This window comes from Castor canadensis, chromosome 17 (assembly GCF_047511655.1).
Source record: "Castor canadensis chromosome 17, mCasCan1.hap1v2, whole genome shotgun sequence".
NCBI classification, from domain to species: domain Eukaryota; kingdom Metazoa; phylum Chordata; class Mammalia; order Rodentia; family Castoridae; genus Castor; species Castor canadensis.
In genome coordinates, this window is record NC_133402.1 from 237,210 (window position 1) to 256,288 (window position 19,079).

The 19,079-nt window shown below is 49.8% G+C and overlaps 1 protein-coding gene across 2 annotated transcripts in view; it reads right to left on the bottom strand.

Moving 5' to 3' along the window:
• Axin1 (axin 1) overlaps positions 1-19,079 on the bottom strand; it is a 49,276-nt gene that overhangs the window by 1,558 nt on the left and 28,639 nt on the right. Inside the window, exons 3-10 of one of the 2 annotated variants that reach the window (XM_020176799.2) lie at positions 17,405-17,545; positions 13,675-13,771; positions 10,061-10,198; positions 7,120-7,640; positions 6,297-6,467; positions 3,661-3,906; positions 1,694-1,801; positions 158-325 (exon numbers count right to left, since the gene is read on the bottom strand). In XM_020176799.2, the coding sequence (XP_020032388.1) occupies positions 158-325; positions 1,694-1,801; positions 3,661-3,906; positions 6,297-6,467; positions 7,120-7,640; positions 10,061-10,198; positions 13,675-13,771; positions 17,405-17,545 (1,590 nt within the window). The remainder of the gene's footprint in view (positions 1-157; positions 326-1,693; positions 1,802-3,660; positions 3,907-6,296; positions 6,468-7,119; positions 7,641-10,060; positions 10,199-13,674; positions 13,772-17,404; positions 17,546-19,079) is intronic. The other variant, XM_074059955.1, reaches the window with a different exon arrangement.

The window sequence follows — 19,079 nt, forward strand, 5'->3', positions numbered from 1 at the left end:
GCTATACTAAAATAAACCTTTAGTTTAAAAAAAAAAAAAGGCACGTAGGGCCTAAATGAAGTAGGAAACAGGGCAAACAGTCTCCCTTCCACACTGGCCAACAGTGTCCCTTGCAGAGGCACTTCTGAGGCCCCAGAATTCCAGCCCTTCCTCTCACCTGTAGCTCCCCTTCTTGGTCAGCAGCTCCTTGAACTGGCCCAAGGTGACTGCACGGCCCCTAACCAGGGTCCGGTATGGAATGGGCTCCCCACAGAAGTAGTAGGCCACAACAATGCTGTCACACTGCTGGATGCTCCCGCCACCTGCCTTCTTCTGTGACTTTGTCCTGGGGCAGAGACAGAGGTAGACACTGTGCTCAGACCATGGTATTAAGAAGTGCTCCTCTTCCCCTGGTTGCCACCAGAGGACAGGGAAGCCCCAGAGTGAGCACCTCACTCAGCAACATAGTGTCTGTCCACAGGCCCTGCCACCCATCCATGTGGCCCTGGAGACCCTGCATGAATGCTCATCCGTAAACATGACCTTGGGTCTGGCTGGCGGGGTGGGCGGGGGCACTCCCCACCTGACCACACGAAGAGGAAGCGCAGTTTCTCACAATAGCCAGGTCAGGCAACTGAGCCTATGCAGCCCTACCTCCACGGTGGCAGTGTGGGCCATCTGCCTACCTGTACCCTGGTCAGTCTCATTAGAAGTGCGTGCAGAGCTAAAGTGAATGCTCCACAGGCCAGGCCAGCTGGCTCTCCAGAGCAGGTGTAAGGCCAGAGCTGCTTCCTGCCCAGGTCCTCAAAGTGCTGTGGTGGCTGTGCATCTGGATGACAGGCTGTGTCCCCTGTGCTCCCAAATCCTCTGACCAAACCAGAAGCTGCCCCAGGCCAAGCAGGATCTGACCCTTGAGCACACTGGAAGTTTCCAGAACATTCCTCACAGCAGGAAAGCCTTGTGTGAGGACATCTCTTCCTTGGCCCAGCTAAGTGGACCACCTTGGTGGATGACGATCCACCTCACACACCAGGCTTCTATGCACCTGCTTCCTTGGACTGTCCCCAAGCACTGGGTCCTGGGAGCCCACTGGAGACTGTCAGAGATGTGCTGACCTGGGGTCTGCTTCTCTAGCACACAGGGAGGTAGTTTGAGGAGCACTGTGGAGCAGAGGCCCTGATCACACAGCACCCTGCTCACAGAGTTTGCTCTGGGTCAGTTCAGCAAGACCTAAGGGGCTCTGGGGGACCCAATCCTCCTGCCTTAGAAGCACAGGAAGAGTGGTCAGCAGTGTCCACACTACCCATGTATGTCCAAGTAGTTGCACTGTCCAAAACCTGTTGGAGGTCAGAGTATCTAAGGCTCTGGTGCCACTTCAAGGGGACCAAACAACAGCTGACCCTATGCAGGACTGTGGACCCTTGAGAGTCCTAGGCCTGGCTGGAAAGCTCAAGAGGGCAGTGGCAGGATAAAGGGCAAGCTGTGATGCTTGTGTGCACTGCCACTCAGGTCTGTGGGTCACATGTCATCACACTGGTCAGTATCTCTTCTGATGGGACAGGAGAGAGGCCCAGACCCAGCAGGACTTTTCCAGTCCCAGTGCCTCCAGGCACAGTGCCAGAGCTCACATCCCAGGGCAGTTGCTACACCTTGGAACTTGGCTTGGGGCTGGGCCAGGTTGGCGGTACCAGGAGGACCCTTGGGGCGCACGTACTCTGTCTCGGAGAGCTCCAAGTCCGACACGGCTGGCACCACGCTCAGCACCGGCGTGCACGCTGGCCTGACACAGGCGCGTCCCCGCTGCATGACCGCCTGCACATACCTAGGGAACAACCCACGTCAATGGGGAGGGGGCTGTAGCCAGCGCTGTGGGACACTGATCAATGGGAACACGAGCAGGGGCTGTAGGACCCACCCATTAAGGGTTCATACTCGTGTGAGGAGGGCAAGACATCTAGTCCTTGTGGAGTCAGGAGGCCTGACAACAGATGTAGCCCAGTCCAGAGGACCCACCTTTGTTATCTGGGTTCCCTGGAACACACTGGGGAACTGCTGATCTGGGTGCCAGAAGCTGTCTGTTCATCTCTCTGCTGTGATTTCTCCACATTGCAGAGACTTCTGGAAAGACCCTGTCTGTGGCTGCCTCACTGAGGTGTGGCTCTTCCTATGCAGTTCTCTGGTATGAACTTTCTGAGGATGATATGGCAACAGCTCTGTCTGTCCCTTGGGGACCCATATAATGCAACTGAGGCCTACCCATGTGAACCCTGTCCATATACACTGCTGGGGTGACTGACTTGGCTTTTACTCTGACCTGCCTGGGCAGGACCTAAAGTCTCAGGGCCCAGCACACCACTGTCTGGTGTGGGAGGGTGGGATCTCTGCCCCAGGAGCCTGCAGTTGCTCACAAAAGCTCCCGGTCCCTGGACAGACAACAACTCTGGATTTCCCACACATGCAGATGCTACAGGCACCAGCTGCAACCTCATAGCAGACCAGGCCCCCAAAACACAGGCCCAGAATGTTCTTGCGGCTCGGTTGGTGCCACTGGCCAGAAGGAGAAAACTGCACCTGTCATTATGTGAGGACTGCTGGGTGCCAGCAGGAAGAGAGGGCACAACCCTTTCCAGGCTCACATGATGCCCTGCCAGGTCCCAGACCCCACCAGGTCCCAGACCTCACCAAGCACACGCAGTATCTCAGCACAGGAGATGTTTCCTGCACTGAGCAGGCAAAAGAAGAGCACAGGGTGTCACGGCCAGTGACAAAGTGGTCCCTTAGGTTCAAATTAGCTGTGACCCATTCTGAGCCCCACAGCTGCTGCAGACTCAGAGCCAGGTATGGATCCATGAAGACCTTCAATGACCAAAGGACACATGCAGGCTTCCTGAGGCATGTGTACCTTCAGAAGGGATCCATACCAACACTGATACAGACCAGGGCAACACAGTCTGTCAGACACAGGCCCTGGACTCATGAACAGCAATGACCTGGAAAAGTGGGTTTGAACTCCAGTTCCTACATGATTAAGCTGGATGAGAGGAGCCAGTGACTTCTGAGGGGAACAGTGGCCCTTGTGTGACCATGGTCCCAGGGACTGGGTCTTCATTTCTAGGACCCTTGCCAAGACCTCGATCCATCCGTAATTTCAGTTAGCCAGAACATCCAGGAAACTGGCCTCAAAGCCAGAGAAGCCATATTCTGTCCTGGGGAGAAAATGCTGCCATCTAAAAGGGGGCAGAATATGCTTCCCTAGGGAACAGAACAGAGTTTGGCTAAGGAGGACAGAGGGAGGAAGGCTGGGGGCTTGAGTCTCCAGAGAAGTTCTACATCTGTGCACACTTCAGGGCTATTATGCTGCTGTGGCTGTCAACTAAGGGGCCAGGATGCCCCAGAACACTCGCCACTGAGCCTAGACTGCTAGTACCTGTTGGTCATCTGATCACATGCTTGGCTATCCCATCCCTTCCATGCTGGGACTACACAGCCTCCTGTACAAGCCCAGCCATGAGCTGTACAAATGATTCCCTCCTCCTCCTCCTCCTCCAAGAAGGGCAGTGAGGACATTAACTGTCCCAGGCCCTATCCAGGGCCACCTCACTCTGATTATTAGTGGAAGGGACCCTCTGTAGTTCTCCAGCCTTGGGCCCATTCTGAGGTCACCTTGTGCTGTGGTCCTACCTCTGCTTGGAGGGCAGCTTGCTGGCTCTCTTCTCCTCCTCCTCCAGACGCCTGCGGGCTTCTTCCAGCTGTGTCAGGGGGTTGGGTGCTGGGTTGGGGGGCATCGTGGGGTCTTGAATGAAGAGGTGAGAGGGCTGAACAGAGTTCCGGAGCTGTGCGCTAACCCAAGGGTGCACAGCTCCAGGACGCTCAATAGACAAGGGTCTGGAGCTCTCATGGGCCTGCTGCTTCCTCATCCCAGAAGACCTTGGGGAGCAAGAACAAAGCCTGAGCAATGTGAGAAGCCAGGTGTGTCCATTTCCAACCATGAAGTCACGTAAGCCTCCTCAGACCTCACACAGACATGTCTTTTCCTTTTTTTTTTTTGCAACACTGGGGTTTGAACTCAGGGCCTCACTTGCTAGGCAGGCACTCTTACTGCTTGAGCCACTCTGTCAGCCCTTTTTAGTGATAGGTTTTTCCAAGACAGGGTCTTGTAAACTGTTTGCCCGGGCTGGCTTTGAACCACGATCCTCCTGATCCCTGCCTTTTGCATAGCTAGGATTACAGGCATGAGCCACGGCCACTCAGTTTTGTCTCTTCCTTTCTTACAGATTTTTTTTTTCTGTGTTACTGGGGGCTCTAATAAGGACCTTGAGCATGCTAGGCAAGTACTCTACCACTGAACTACATCCTCAGCCCTTTCCTAATATTTTATTAAGTTGCTCAGGCTGGCCTCCCAAGTGCTGGGATTACAAGCATGTGACATCGTGCCCAAGTGCAGGTTTCTTTTTCTGTAGTTTATTTTTTGCAGCTTTGCTGAAATATAAACTGTATATACTATATACAAACTTTTTCTTTTCCTTTCTTTTTTTTGGTGGTACTGGGATTTGAACTAGCGGTTTCATGAGCCATGCCTCCAGTTTCAGACTTTTTCTAAAGTTACCATTTTTACTGTTTTTTAAAAAATTTTGGGGTTGGGGATGTTCTTAAATGGTAGAGTGCTTGCCTAACAAGTTCTGGGTTCTATCCTCTCAGCATGGAGAAAAAAAAAAACAAACAAAATTAAAGTGTATGTTCATGGTGGAGAACCTGGCACGTACAGGAAATTTAAAGAAAAATACACATAGTCCACAGTATCATAATTTAGAAATAACCAGTCTTGGTATATTGATATATTCCCTTCCATTACAAATATTTAACAAAACTGTCAGAAAATAGGGAAAAAAAAAAAAACCATGTAACTGTCTCTGCTTTGTACAACTTAACATTATTTCACAGTCTTTCCCTGGTTATAAACCCTGGGAATATGTTTTCCATCTGTAGTATCCTATCACTCAACACCTGAATGGAGCCCAGTGGAGATCCCAGCCTCCTGGCCATGGTGGAGGCTCAGCACCCTAAGACAGGCACAGCCCCAAAACAGAGACAGGGAGCCCAGAAGACAAGCCAGTGTTTTGCTGTGTTTTTTGCTGGGCATGATGTTTGAACTCAGGGCTTTACACTTGCAAAGCAAGCACTTTACCACTTGAGTCCCACCTCCAGTCCATTTTGCTCTGGTTACTTTGGCCTTGAGAAGTATTTGCTTGGGCTGCCCTTGAACTGCAATCCTCCCAATCTCAGCTTCTCAAGTAGCTAGGATTAAAGGCATGAGCCACTAGGCCTGGGGAGACTATTCCTTATTGGTGTTTGATGTTTATTTAAAGCCCCGGCAGGACAGCAGCACAAAGTCCTTGGACCCTCATCTGGAATGCCCACCTACAAGCGGCACCCTACCCAGACTGTGTGTGTACATTCCTTTTTCAACCACTAGAAACCCCAGGTTCACATGGAACAATTGGAATAGAGTCCATTCCTTATAAAAAAAGCTGGTGTGGTAGCACATGCCTTTCTAATCCCAGCATAAAGAGTTCAAGGCCAGCCTGGGCTACATAGCCCCATCTCAAAAAAAGAAAATAGAAGAAAAAAGAAAACCTAGAAGAGACAAATTCAGAAGTCAAGAGCTCCCTCCTCACTTCAACCAGGGCTTAGATGGAAGCCTCCTACAGGGTCTCCCAAGGAGAGGCTTTGTGGCTATAAAAAGACAGGGTGGTGTTGCCGAGATGCCTCTCTTGCTCTCCCTTCCCACAGACAGACACCACTCTCACCTCCAGCATGTGGAGGGCAAAGTATGGGGTGCATGTGGCACACCAGGAGAGTTTGGGACTGAGGTAGTATACCTGCTTCTGGTCACCCAAGAATAACACAGGGGTGGCACTTCCTCTGTTGCACCGGGACCAAGTATAGGCACAGACGGACAGGGGACAAGACAGGTAAGATGACATCCGTAGAGCCACTCTGTGTGGGACTGGCCCTGAGCCCTTGCTCTATACACCCAGAAAAGCCTCTGCCCCTCAGGACTGGGGATGAGCAGGTGTGAGGGCAGAAGGCTCTCCCACGGCGGCTCGCTTATGTAACTTCCCAGGTGACAAGAACTCTCACGTGATGTGTGACCCAGAAGCCAGAAATAATCTCCAGAGAGCAGTGGTATTGGAGGCAAGAGAACAAGGGCCCTCCCCCTCTGAGACCAGGGCCACCAGGTGCTCTGGGGTGGGGGATGGCAGGCTGTGGTGGGAGGAACCCACCTGAGCAGGGCAGGTTCTGGGCTGTGTACTCACCCATGGCCAGTCTTTCGGTGCCTACTGATCTCCTTCTCCCCCTCAATGATCCACTGCATGATCTTCTGGTTCTTCTCAGCGTCCTCTGCAGTGCCTGGTACCTCGGCACTGGTGTTCTTCCCAGAGTCGGCTTTCTTGGTATTTCTTTTGGAGGGCATACCTGCCTTCCCCCTATAACAGTACGGCCTGGAAAGTCACCCTGGCATTCCACGCTGCCTCCTGAGCCCTCAAGCCCCAATGGAAGGGCCTGCACCCTACTGTGGAGACCTCTGTGAATGTCTGCCATCAGGGGTTTGTGTTGTCTTTGACAAACTGGGAGAGCTGTGCTGATTACAGCACAAGACAAACCCACACAGACAAACACTTCAGAAAGAGTTAGTGAAAGGAGCTCAAAGGCCCTGACCTTAACCTCCCACATCAGGGCTCAGCTGGCCCCATTCCACCCAGACTGGGCCATGGCTGGGCCCTCCTCCTGCTCCCGTTCTGAGATGTTTTTTTGGGAGGTGCTGGGGTTTGAACTCATGCCTCATGCTTGCTAGGTAGGTGCTCTACCATGTGAGCCACTCCACCAGTCCTTTTTTGTGTGGGTATTTGAGAAAGGGTGTCTCGAATTATTTGCACGGGCTGGCCTTAAACTGCGATCCTCCTTAGTAGCTAGGATTACAGGCATGAGCCACTAGTGCCCGGCTTTTCCTGCAACTTTTACTCCACAGGGACATGGTCTTGTATGCTGGTCTTTCTCTAAAACACGTTCATGACCAAAGCTCAGATACAAAGACACCATTACTCTTACTGTACAAGGTTGGGTTGGCACAAAACTCACCCAAAGGCCAGGTCCCCAGCACTGGGGGTGGCACCCGTGCTGTCTGAGTAGCTGCGAGGCTTAGTGTGGCTGTGTGACTCCGGGCCCCATGCAAAGCTGCCCTGGACTCTGCGGGTGGCCTCGGCCTCCACCTGGTCCTTGGGCCTAGCTGCGCTGTGGTGAACATGGTGGTGGACGTGCCTATGGTGGTGCAGGCCAGCTGAATCCAGCTTCACCCCAGACTTGGGCACATGCTTCCCATGCCCTGAGGCCATACCCCCCAGCACGGCCATCTTGGCCACATGCCCACTGTCAGGAGAGCGGTGGCCTGGCCCAGGTGACTGGCAGCCAGGCGTCCTCATGACTCGCTGCACATGCTCATCCAGGATGCTCTCAGGGTTCTCCTCATGGGCATCCCGCAGCCCAGCACAGCCCATGTCCACATAGCGGGGTGGGAAGTGGTGCCAGGCTGGGGCAGAAGGCATCTTGTGACTCGCCCCCAGTGGGCCAGAAGGCAGGTCACCATCCTCGCCTTCTTCCTCCTGTGGAGACAGGGAAGTATTGTCATAACCAGCCCCACATACATATCTCCCACTCGCGAAAACACAAGAATGAAGACTGGCAGAGCAATGTGCCTGGTTCAGGAGGTCAGGACAGAGGCGCCCCTGCTCAAAATGCAGCCAGATCACAAAAGGCACCTGACTCCCAGATGCTGAGTGCTTGATTCTGAGTGCCCTAGGAGTCTCCTCTGACCCTGCTGACTGAGTTCCCATTAGGTTGGGCTGTGGCTGAGGGCAAAGAGGGGACTTGGGACTCAGTGTTAGTGGTAGCCACTGAAAAAGCTTTGCGCGAATTTAGTTTTCCTTTGTTTCTCAATAAATATTACTGTTCTCTTTCAAATGAATCTTTCTATTCCTTCATTTTACTACCCATATATATTTTACATGATACTGTCAAAGAGAATGCAGCCCCTATAAAGAATTTCTTGATTTTTACATATCTTGCATATATACGTCTTGATAAATTCTCACATTAATAAGCTAGGGGAATTTCATTCAATTAATCAAGAGTTAACAGATAATGAATCATACCTCACATTTCACATTTTTTCTCATCTTATTAAACTGAGTGAATTTGGCACAACTACAAAGGTGGAGGCGAGTCCCAAACTACAGTTTGCCCAGGCTGGCTTCGAACTGCAGTTCTCCTGATACCTGCTTCCTGAGTAGCTAGGTTCAAAGGCGTGAGCCACTGATGCTTGGCTATAGCCTATTTTAACATAAAAATTTTTTTCAACGTTAAGTACCAAATTAATCATAAATCCAAAGGAACCTAAATGCAATCAGAACCAGTGCACCAGACCCATGGGGTGCATAGGCTTGAGGCTCACTTGTTGATGCAGAGGCTGTGTGGGGAAAGAGCCAAGGGGACAGACAAGGGTACCTCTACTGGACACTAGCTGCCCATGGGGCTTGGGAATGCGGGGACAGTTCTTAGCAGAGGATTTTCTCTGGACTAAAAATGCTGCAAGTTTTGATGCCACTATCCCTAAGGCTAGACCAAGGAACAGGTTACCTCCAAATCCACAGGACAACCTTGAGAGACCCAGCTCTTCTTAATAGTTCTGCACATGTAGGAAGTCAGTTGTAGGGTTTATTCATTTATTTGTTTATTTTTTGGACCCCAGGGCCTCACACATGCTAAGCAAGTACTCTACCACTGAACCATATATACCCTCAGTTCCAACTGTACGGTTTTGAAACAGTATTGGTTAACTTAACTGTTCAACTAATGGTTTTCACTATCTTCTTTATGTTTTTACTTTCTAATCTAATAATGAAAGTAAGTTATTTTAAAAATATGAGGTTATTCTTTTGAGGAAAAAAACCTATAATCTACGTAATAATGCATACAAACTACAGAATCATACACTTCGACAGCCTGTGGTCAGACTGCCAGCCGTTCAGCAGTAGACAATCAGCAGTCAAGACGAGGTAAGCACAGCCCAGATGCAGCCAGAAAAGGTCTGGGTACCACATTCAGAGGCCACCAGTATACGTGGCACCCCACCTGAGCTGGAGACCATCTGCCCACAGATTATTTTCCAAGCTGATATGAGAAAAATACATTGAGCTTTCATTTTAATATTTTCTATTAAGTCAGAGAACACTGCTCTGCTCAGCTCTGGCAATGGGCTAGCCTCCCTCTTTCTGATCTGTGGTGCTAGCTCTGGGGACACCATCGACATCCGCTGCCCTCCCTGCTGCTGGGGACAGAGCCACCCCATCTAGCCATAGTTGGGACTCCACAGAGTTGAGGGAGTTCTAAGGTTGAGACATCAGAAAAGCACACAAACACCTAGTCATCTCTGCCTTTAAATGTCCTACCAAAGCATGGGACACACTGCAATGAGGCCATTCCACAATTAGCACAGAAAAGCCTTGACATCTGAGGACTGTGCAGTGTCTCAGTGAGCCAGGCTAACTCTGAGGGTGCGGAAGGTCCAGTATGGAACCTGCAGCGGAACTCATGGCATTTGGGTCATACCTTGGGTGTAGTGGCCCCTGTGCATGAGAGGAGTTTGCAACTCACAGGTGTTCCTGCTATGGCCTACAGTATGAATCAGTTTAGCTACTGACACTCCCAAAGGGAAAGGCACACAGGTGATTGCATTAGCTTCACAATTTTCTTCAACTCCTGAAAGTCTCAGCAATCCCCTCTTGGGAGATGGCCACAGGACACATCCTGGCTTCCAAAGGTGGGAAAGGGGGCTGCTGGGATGGTTACTGGAGCTTAGGAGCAGGGAAAGGGCTAGGGCTGGGAACCCAGGGATCAAGGGCAGGGGGCACCGCATTAGGAGGCACAGTGCCAAGCACGGTGAGGAGGGCTCCTCAGGACAGTGGCCACCCTAAACACAGGAAACAAGGTGGTGTGGACACGGCCTTGGGTGCAGCCCACTCACCATCCGCACACGCTTCAGCCGCTCCTCCAGCTTCTCCTCAGCTTCCCGCGTGCGCTGGACAGCCTCTAGGCGATGGATGAGCTCCTCTGCAAACTTCTGTGGCTCCACTCGAATCTCCTTTGGCATTCGGTAAGTGCGCTGCAGCAAGACACAATGGTTAGCAGGTGCTGCCACCACATGGTGGATCATTTGCTGAGAACAGAGCACTCAGTGAAAGGATGCAGCATGGGAACCTTATCTTATTTTAAATTAGGTGTTTGTTCCTCTTGCTCTTCTCCTTTCACTTGGGCATCAGCTTTCTCATCACCTTCTCATCCCTTCCATTCATCACTGATCCAGAAGTGGATCTGTTTCTTTTCAGCCTCTCACAACTATACACATAGAGGCTTGTAGGGCCAAGCACTTAGTATCTGGGGACAGAGCCAGAGGAGGTCAGGGCCTCTTAATACAGGCTGAGGCACTCAAGCTGAGCATTTGCCCATGTTCCCAACCAGATAGCAGCCAGGGCCTCACCAGAGGTATCCCACACCAAGTGCCCCAAAGCTTCATGATAGGTTTTCACCTCTTGGCAGGAAACACCATGGCGGGACATGGTCCTAACCATGCCATTTCACCCATGTGTATGGGGTGGAGGGTATTTGGATTTGGTGAAGTTTGGACTTGGGGCTCCCTTATAGGGGTGGGAGACATAAAATTAAAAGTACAGGAAAAACTCTGGAACTCTGGAGAGCTTTCTTTTTTAAAAGAATATAAATCTGCAATATATTTTACAGCAACATGTGGAATGACCTTGGGGAAAAGCTTTATTCTGAAATAATTTCAAACTTGTAAACAATTGCAAAAATAGTAGCAGTCACTCCCACTCACTCACAAGACTGCTCACACAGTGTGTGCGCTCCTCTGCCACATTTGCTCTACTATGCTCACAAGGACATACATACACGTACACACTCCTTTCTAAACCAGCTAGGGTGTTTAGTTCTCTAACCATAGAACTATGGACAGTAGAAGGCTGACCGTGCTGTTTTCAAACAGTGCATCTTACTCCAATTTTGCCAGTAATGTCCTTTGTGGCAAAATATACTTAAAACTCTAAGTCACCAAGGTCTAAGCTGGAAAGGACAGCAGCTCCCTCCTGACCCAGGAGCAGGAAGGGGGTACTGGTAGACAAGGGAGGTGACCTGATGGCAGACAGGTCTGCTCTGAGGTGATACAAGTGGGAAATAGGTGGGGGTGGGGGACCTTGCCACCTTGTGCTCTGCCACTCCTGCTTTTCCAGTGGTGGGCCCTGACTTTGGGTGCAACCCAACATCTCACCTACAAAAAGAAAAAAAACAAAAAACAAACAAACAAACAAAAAACCAGTACTTAATGTCTCAGAAAACAGTGTAGGGTGAGACAAGAAAATCACATAAAGGCTCAGAAAACCTGATGTGCTAGTGCTCAGACCCAGGCACTTACTAAACAAGACAAAGAACCCCAACAAAAACAAGAGTGCAGTGCACACAAGAGGGGTCAGGCAGAGCAGTCACAGACCACTGTGTTCCTCGAACAGGGGCCCACCGGCTGCCTGAGCCCTGTACAGTTGGCCTCCTAGACCTCCTGCTTCTGCTGACTGTCCAACTTGGTCCAGTAGTAAATGCTCCACTCAGCCTCAGAATGCCCCATACATGTGAATGGCCCAAGGTGTAGCCCACTTTTCTTTTCTTCTTTTTTTTTTGTGTGTGTTTAGAACTGGGGTTTAAACTCTGGGCCTCATGCTTGCTAGGCAGGCGCACTACCACTTGAGCCACTCTGCCAGTCCTTTGTTGTGTTGATTTTTTTTGAGATAGGGTCTCAAGAACTATTTGTCACGATCCTCCTGATCTCTGGAAGGTTACAAAAGACTTGAACAAATAACCCTGCCCTGAGGCTACCTCAAAATTTCTCTTCTCCCCTGAACCATTGCACGACTTGCAACATGACATATTTCACCCACCCAGACACCTGTTTTCCCTTCCTGGAACCAGCTACCCAGTGCCCTTTTTTCCTCCTCCCTCCCTACTTAAGGATTGAGCTTTACCACTTACTTCTGGATTCATCCAGGTGTATTTAGTGCCCCTCTCTGGCGTTAATAAAGGCCCATCCAGTCTGTTGAGGTCGGTTCGTTTTCTTTCTCATTTACCCTGGCTTCGTTAAATATTTTGAACTTAACAATCTCTGCCCCCCAACTAGCTAGGATTACAGGCATGAGCCACTGGCGCTCAGCTCTTTTTTCGGTGGTAATGCAATTTGAACTCAAGGCTACTCACCTGCTAGGCAGGTGTTCTACCACTCCAGCCACACCTCCAGCCCTATAGCCCACTTTTTTTTTTTTTTTTTGTGGTATTTGGGTTTGAATTCAGGGCCTTAAAATTGTTAGGCAGGCACTCTACCACTTAAGCCACTCTGCCAGCCCTGTTTTGTGCTGGGTATTTCTGAGATAAGGTCTTGTGGACTATTTGCCCGGGCTGGCTTTGAACCACAATCCTCCTGACCTCTGCTTCCTGAGTAGCTAGGATTACAGGAGTGAGCCACCAGTGCCCAGCTATGCCCCACTTTTTGACAGGTGGATACCATTAGTGCCTAGTTAAGATAAATCTGTGCTGAGGGATAGCTGGGAGGTGACATGTGCTTGACCATCCTTTTCCTTAGAGTCAAGAATAAACATGCACCCTTTGTTCTCAACCACAAATGTCACTTTCCTGATTTGGGAATTGAGGGTTCTACTAAAAAGTTGAAAGACTCCAAGTAAGAAATGATGATGAGAGCTGGAGGAGTGACTCAAGTGATAGAGCACCTGCCTAGCAAGCATGAGGCCCTGAATTCAAACCTCAGTACTGCCAAACAAAAAAGGAGTGTGTGACGCTCCTAAGCACCCTCCCTCCCCCACAGCACCACATTCTCACCCCCAGATCAGAGCCATGGGGAGAAGACCCACCACAAACTCTCCAATTCTCCATAGAAGGCATTCTGCTCAAAGCTATGTGTCAGAATGAGGAACACTAACTGCTCTGCTCATCACCAAAAGGACTCTTCAGTAGGGACCCCCGTGTATACTCCATTCTGACCTGCCACCAATGAAGTCCCAGGAAGGAGCCACTGCCATTCCCCAAGACACAAAGCTGAGGCAGCATTCAAGCCACAGTGTTCATGTGGCCATGCCCACTGCTCAGCAACAAAAGGCCAGTACCTGGCGCTTCACCTTGAGCAGCACAATACAGCTATCTGACAGTACCACAGGCTCAGGCAGTCATTTATCGGCTGGGGCTGGGCTCCAAGCCACAATCTCTTAACTAACAGCTGTTCTCCTTCAGGGGTGCATCTCGCTGCACAGTGACAAGGGAAGACCACGAAGGAGGGAGCTTGATGGAAGACACTTTCTGCCACCATGCTGGTGACTATGTGTCCCAGTGGAGCTCTTCTAGACAGACTAGGTTGCTGAGGCCTGTCACCTGCCACTCTGCCACTGAAGCATCACTCAGATTGCAGGCTATGTCTCAGCTACTTGTTGGTACCATAGTGGCCAACTCTAAGTTGGGGAACAGGCAGGCACTGGGAGACTGGATGAAGAGGGGCTATGAGGTGGTACTTACAGGAATGTGAGGTAGAGGCACTCGCCCATTGACCTGGATGCTCTCCTGCACCTCCCTACGGTGCTGCTTACGTATCCTGTATGGGGGGATTCCATCCCTGTGTAGACAAAAGGGGCAGTAAGCTCAAATAGGAAACATGGTCCAGTGGGTATCATATGGTTTCCAGCCCACCATCAATCAGCTGGTGGTGGTGACCACACCCAAGGTGCAGCACCACACATGCACACGTACAAAGGACAGCATGTGCATGCTCACACACGTGCACACAATTCATACATGACAGCAAAGCCCAGGAGATCAGTCCTGGAATGTTCTAGCTAGCATTTATTGAGCATTTTCAGCTGTGCGAGTGTTATGTAACCCCAAGTCAGTCAACTGCAGTGCAAGGCCTGCTTTTGAAGGTCTGACAGCTAAGAATGGTTTTTACATGTTTAAAGGGTAGGGTGGGGTAGAATGCATGAGAGACTGCATGTGGCTGCCAACACTAAAGTATTTATTGCTGGCCCGTCATGGAAATGTCTGCTGTGACCCCATTTTAATTCCAAGGCCAGGGACACGGTGTGCAAGATAGAAGCAAAAAGAGTGGCAAGAGAACCAAGATCCTTGGAAGCCAGGAAACCTCTCTACTTCTCCCACTCTGCTTCTCTCCAAGTAAGCTGGCAGAGCATCAAGACCTCCAAGAGATGCCTAAGTTAGTCTTTTTTTTTTTTTTTTTGGCGTGTGTGTGTGTGTGTGTGTGTGTGTGTGTGTGTGTGTGAGAGAGAGAGAGAGAGAGAGAGAGAGAGAGAGAGAGAGACTTGGCTTCCTGCTTGCAAAGCAGGCACTCTACTGCTTGAGCTGTACCTCCAGTCCATTTTTGCTTTGGTTATTTTGGAAATGGGGTCTCTCAAACTATTTGTTTAGGCTGGCCTCAAACCACTATCCTCCTGATCTCAGCCTCCCAAGTAGCTAGGATTACAGGAGTGAACCAGCAGCACCTGTCCCTGGACCGAGTGAGTCTTCTTACATCCAGGCTTCAAGTTAGAGCCTTCAGAAGCTCATGACAAGCATATACATAACAGTCTTTGGATACTTACATACCCCAGGACCAAGATCATTAAATGCAGCGCTCTTGCTCATTCAGCACAGATGCCAAATTCAACACTCTGAAAACTGCCCAACCCTCTTTCCAGTTATGACAGCTGCTCTGGGAAGCACAGCAGCAACAGGGACCAGTGACAAAAAGATGCCTCCCCTGCCCCCCAAAAAAAAGAAAAAAGAAGATGCCCCAGAGCCCTAGGAAATGGAGGATGATAGGTCTCAGCTCTGTGTCTCTCTCACTGCAGCTCTCTGATTACATGGGGATGGGGGTGGGCCTGTGACTTCCTCACTAGGTGGGAAGTTTTTAAATCATCTGGCTACTAAAAGGCCTCAGTCTCCATCTTCTAGAGGGCAGTTAAGAAGGTATGTGTCTGTGCATCTGTGCATCCTGGCCCTCTCAGGGAGAGGCACTGAGGGGCTGGGCTGGGGAGCCCCAACAATGCTGCTCTTACTTGTCAGCAGGAGTGGCCTCAGTAAGGGTCAGACCACCAGCTGGAGCTGAGGGAAGCAGCAGGGCCTCCAGGCGGTTAGGGCTCAACAGAGGACAGGTGGCAAGGAACAGGAATTTAAAACTCACATGACATGTCTTACACAAGCCCTCAGGGTAAGCTTAGGTATCTTGAAGACCTACTCACACCTGTTTCTTCTATATTCAGATGGAGCACTTTGAAGCTCCCCAGCCTCTGTGACTTAAGCACATCATCAGCATCCTCCACATTCAAGGTCAGCACTCCAGGAAGCACCTTGCTGAGCCACTGAGCATGAACCCACGGGGCCCCATGAGAAGCCTGAGAGCTACCCCAGCAGAAACGATGAAATGCACCACTCCGCTTCCTCCCCATGGCTTATGTTCAAATGTGTGCAGCAACTTTACAGCTCCAGATTCTTAAGGCTCTCTGTTCAAACCCAGATGAACAGGGTATTTGAGAAAAAAAATGTCTTTATTTTAGGTCCTCCCTTTGGGAAACATATGCCCTTTTCTTGGACAAAATTACATTGGAGGATAATTTTCATCAAGGGACACAGTTCCAGGGACAAGGAAAACCAGGAACTGCAGACGCACAACCTTGCTGCCACTGGTCTGCACCTGAGAGGTGCCACATGGAACTCCAGTAATTGCAAAAAAAGATGTTGCCCAAATGCCAACACTCTACATGAAGATTCAAAATGAAAGGAGACTGAAAGAAACAAGTGCCGCACACAGAACTGAATCCAAAGGGGGAGCCATCCACCCATGGTGTCAGCAACCACCCATTATCATAGTGAAAAAAAACAAAATAGCCCAAGATGTGTCACATGTGGCTGTCTAACCTGAGCCCAGAGCTGCATGTGATGGCCTGCTTGGTACATCTGACAGTCAGTGTCAGAAGAATGTTTAAAGGCAGGCAGATGAAAAGAGCAAACTATAATAAAAATGGTACATAAAGTGGGACCACCCTTTAAAAACACAATTCGCAGCTGGGAATGGTGGTACAAGCCTATAATCCCAGCTATTAGGGAGACAAGAGGATCAATTCCAGGTCACGCAAAGTTTCAAGAGCCTATTTCAAAAACAAAGACAAGCTAGCAGGGAGTAAGTACCCACAACTAGACGACAAGCACTGAGCTTGGTGGGAGTCCTATCCAGGCCCCTGTGAGGTCAGGAATAGACAGGAGGTGGCAGTTGATAGGCTTCCTCCTGCTTGCCACTTGTGGCCAGAGGCTCCCTCAAATGCTCTGATGTGGCCAGACGAGGACCAGGCATACCTGGGGCTCAGCCCTGCCCTGGCTCTCCTTGGTACTCAAATGGCAAACAGTGAACAGAATAAAGGGTGCATTTAGGGCCAGAACAGACCTGCCTGGGCACATCTAGGACTCATGAGTGACCAAGCCAAGTCCCCAAACAACCCCAGCAGGGTGGTCAGCCAATGCAACAAGTGTTTGCACCATTCAATACCTAATGTGCGCTGGGTTTCAGAAGCCACCTGCTGAGGTGCAGGAAGCAGGTCAAAGGGCAGGGAAGGGACAGGCTGTTCCACAAGGGGGTTCCTGAGAGTGTGAAAATGCAAGAACGAGCTCATAACTGTCTCTATGACAGCAGGAGACAGTCATAGGCTCAGCTATGACTCTGAAGCTCTATCACCAGGCTGCATGTCCCAGGCCATCACTGAGCCATGGGGAACTGCACTCAGCACAAAGAAGCTACTTAGATATCAGGGACTGCTCACCTGACATGACAAGATTCTATAAGAAGGGCACACACAGAATAGCACATCTGTGCAGCCATGAGACCTTCCAGGGACTGCATCACTTGCCCTGCCAAACTGGTGAGGCAGCTGGAACCTCCCACAGGGTGGCTCTAGGGTCTGTCACAGCTTTCACCTCTGGGTTCTCCTATCTCAAAAACTCTAGGAAGTGATGGCCTTAGAGAAAGATTAATTCATGCCTCAGTTCTAGCTTAGATTGAGTTTGCCTGTTTTGTTTTTGTGGTTTTGGTGCTGAACCCAGGGCCTCACTGAGCCTTGGGCTGGGTTTTGAAGGACACTGCTCACAGCAGCCTGTCTGTTCTTCAGGTATACTTAAGCCAAGTTCTAAGGGAACCAGAAGACAAAACCTAGTCAGCAGTCAGCACAGAGCATTGAAGCATGTGGCCAGAAAAGGCATGACTTACACACTGCTGTCTGTGAGGGACAGGGTGTCAGCATCACTGGACAGGCTCTGCTGCTCACTATCATTGGCACTGGTGGCTGGTGCCAGGGCATAGCCAGAGTTGACATAGTAGGGGTTGACCGGTTCCCGCCAGGATCCATACCTGTGAACAATGAGGGCACGTGAGTGGCAGCAGGACAACATTCTCTTGTTTAATCCACATTTTCAGAAATAGCTGAAAGGGATCTCAACATATAAATTAAGACATAGCATAAATTAAGAGAACAGAAAAGACTGCCCTGTCCCCCATCCTCCTGTCCTTCCCAATGGAATGGTTAAAGCCCTAGATATCTTTCTAGATCTTTCCTCTGCTTTTTGGGCATTTATGGGCACATACACAAATTATTGTTTGGGTTTGGTTTTTACACATGTAACAGTTTGTTTCTCTAAAGAGCACACTTGGAGACAGTCCATTATCGTACAAAGTAACGCAGACTCCCCACACAACCTCCAGCATTTCTGGAGCGGCAAGTAGTGGCTTCCCAGCTAGGGGCACCAGGACTCTAGCCTAGGCTCTAGGGCTCCAAGTGCCACACTGCCACATGAACAGCACACAGCCATCCTAGCCCCTGTGCCCATCCATGTATGAGATCTGCTCCTGGACAGGCAGGGGAGATGGACCAAGGTATGAAGGTATGTGTGGGCCCTGCAGCACCCCTTCCAAGAGTGGTGGTGCCCACATGTTCCCTAGAGGAATTCGCCTCCACTTGGTGCCACAATTGGCCAGAAAATGAGACCTAATTTTTAACAGCATTTCTCTGACTAATGGCAGGGCTGGCAGTTTTGGATAGCTGTCATTTAAATTTCTTTCTCTTTATCTGTTCATTGCCTACTTTAGTGATTTACGAAAGTTTTTAAATATTCTATTAGTCTCTGCTTCTATGTGTGAAAAATATTTTCTCCTTGAATATCATTTTTCTTTTTAACTCTGTTTAGGGTGATTAGGGTCATACAAAATTTTTTAATTTCTACAAAATCAGAATTCCCAGTTTTCTTTTTTTTTGGCAGTACTGGGGCTTGCACTCATGGTCTTGCTCTTGCTACGCAGACGCTCTACCATTTGAGCTATTCCATCAGCCCCTCCTTTATAGTTTGGTTTGTTTGTTTTGTAGTACTGGGAATGGAACCCAGGGCCTCACACATGTTAAGCAAGCACTCTACCACTGAGCTATACCTCCAGCTCTTCTCATTTATTATTATTTATTTATTTTGATGGGACTCAACTCAGAACTTCTCATTTGCAAAGCAGGCAGTCTACCACTTGAGCTACACAAACTTCTAGCCCATTTTGCTCAGGCTATTTTGGAGATGGGTCTCGCAAACTATTTGCTTGGGCTGGCCTAGAACTTCGATCCTCCCAATCTCAGCCTCTCAAGTAGCTAGGATTACAGCTGTGAGACACCAACACCGGGCCCTTTTTATTTTGTTTGAAGACAGGATCTTGCTAAGTTGCCCATGTTGATCTTGAACTTCTGATCCTCCTACCTCAGTTGCCCCATGGGGCTGGGTGCCATGCCTGGCCCTTTTGTGTCATGCATGGGCAGGCCTCCTCACATACTCTTTCTCTTTATATGGTTCAGACAATTTTATTTATTTAAATTTTTTTGAGACTGATTCTTGCTATGTAGCCCAGGCTG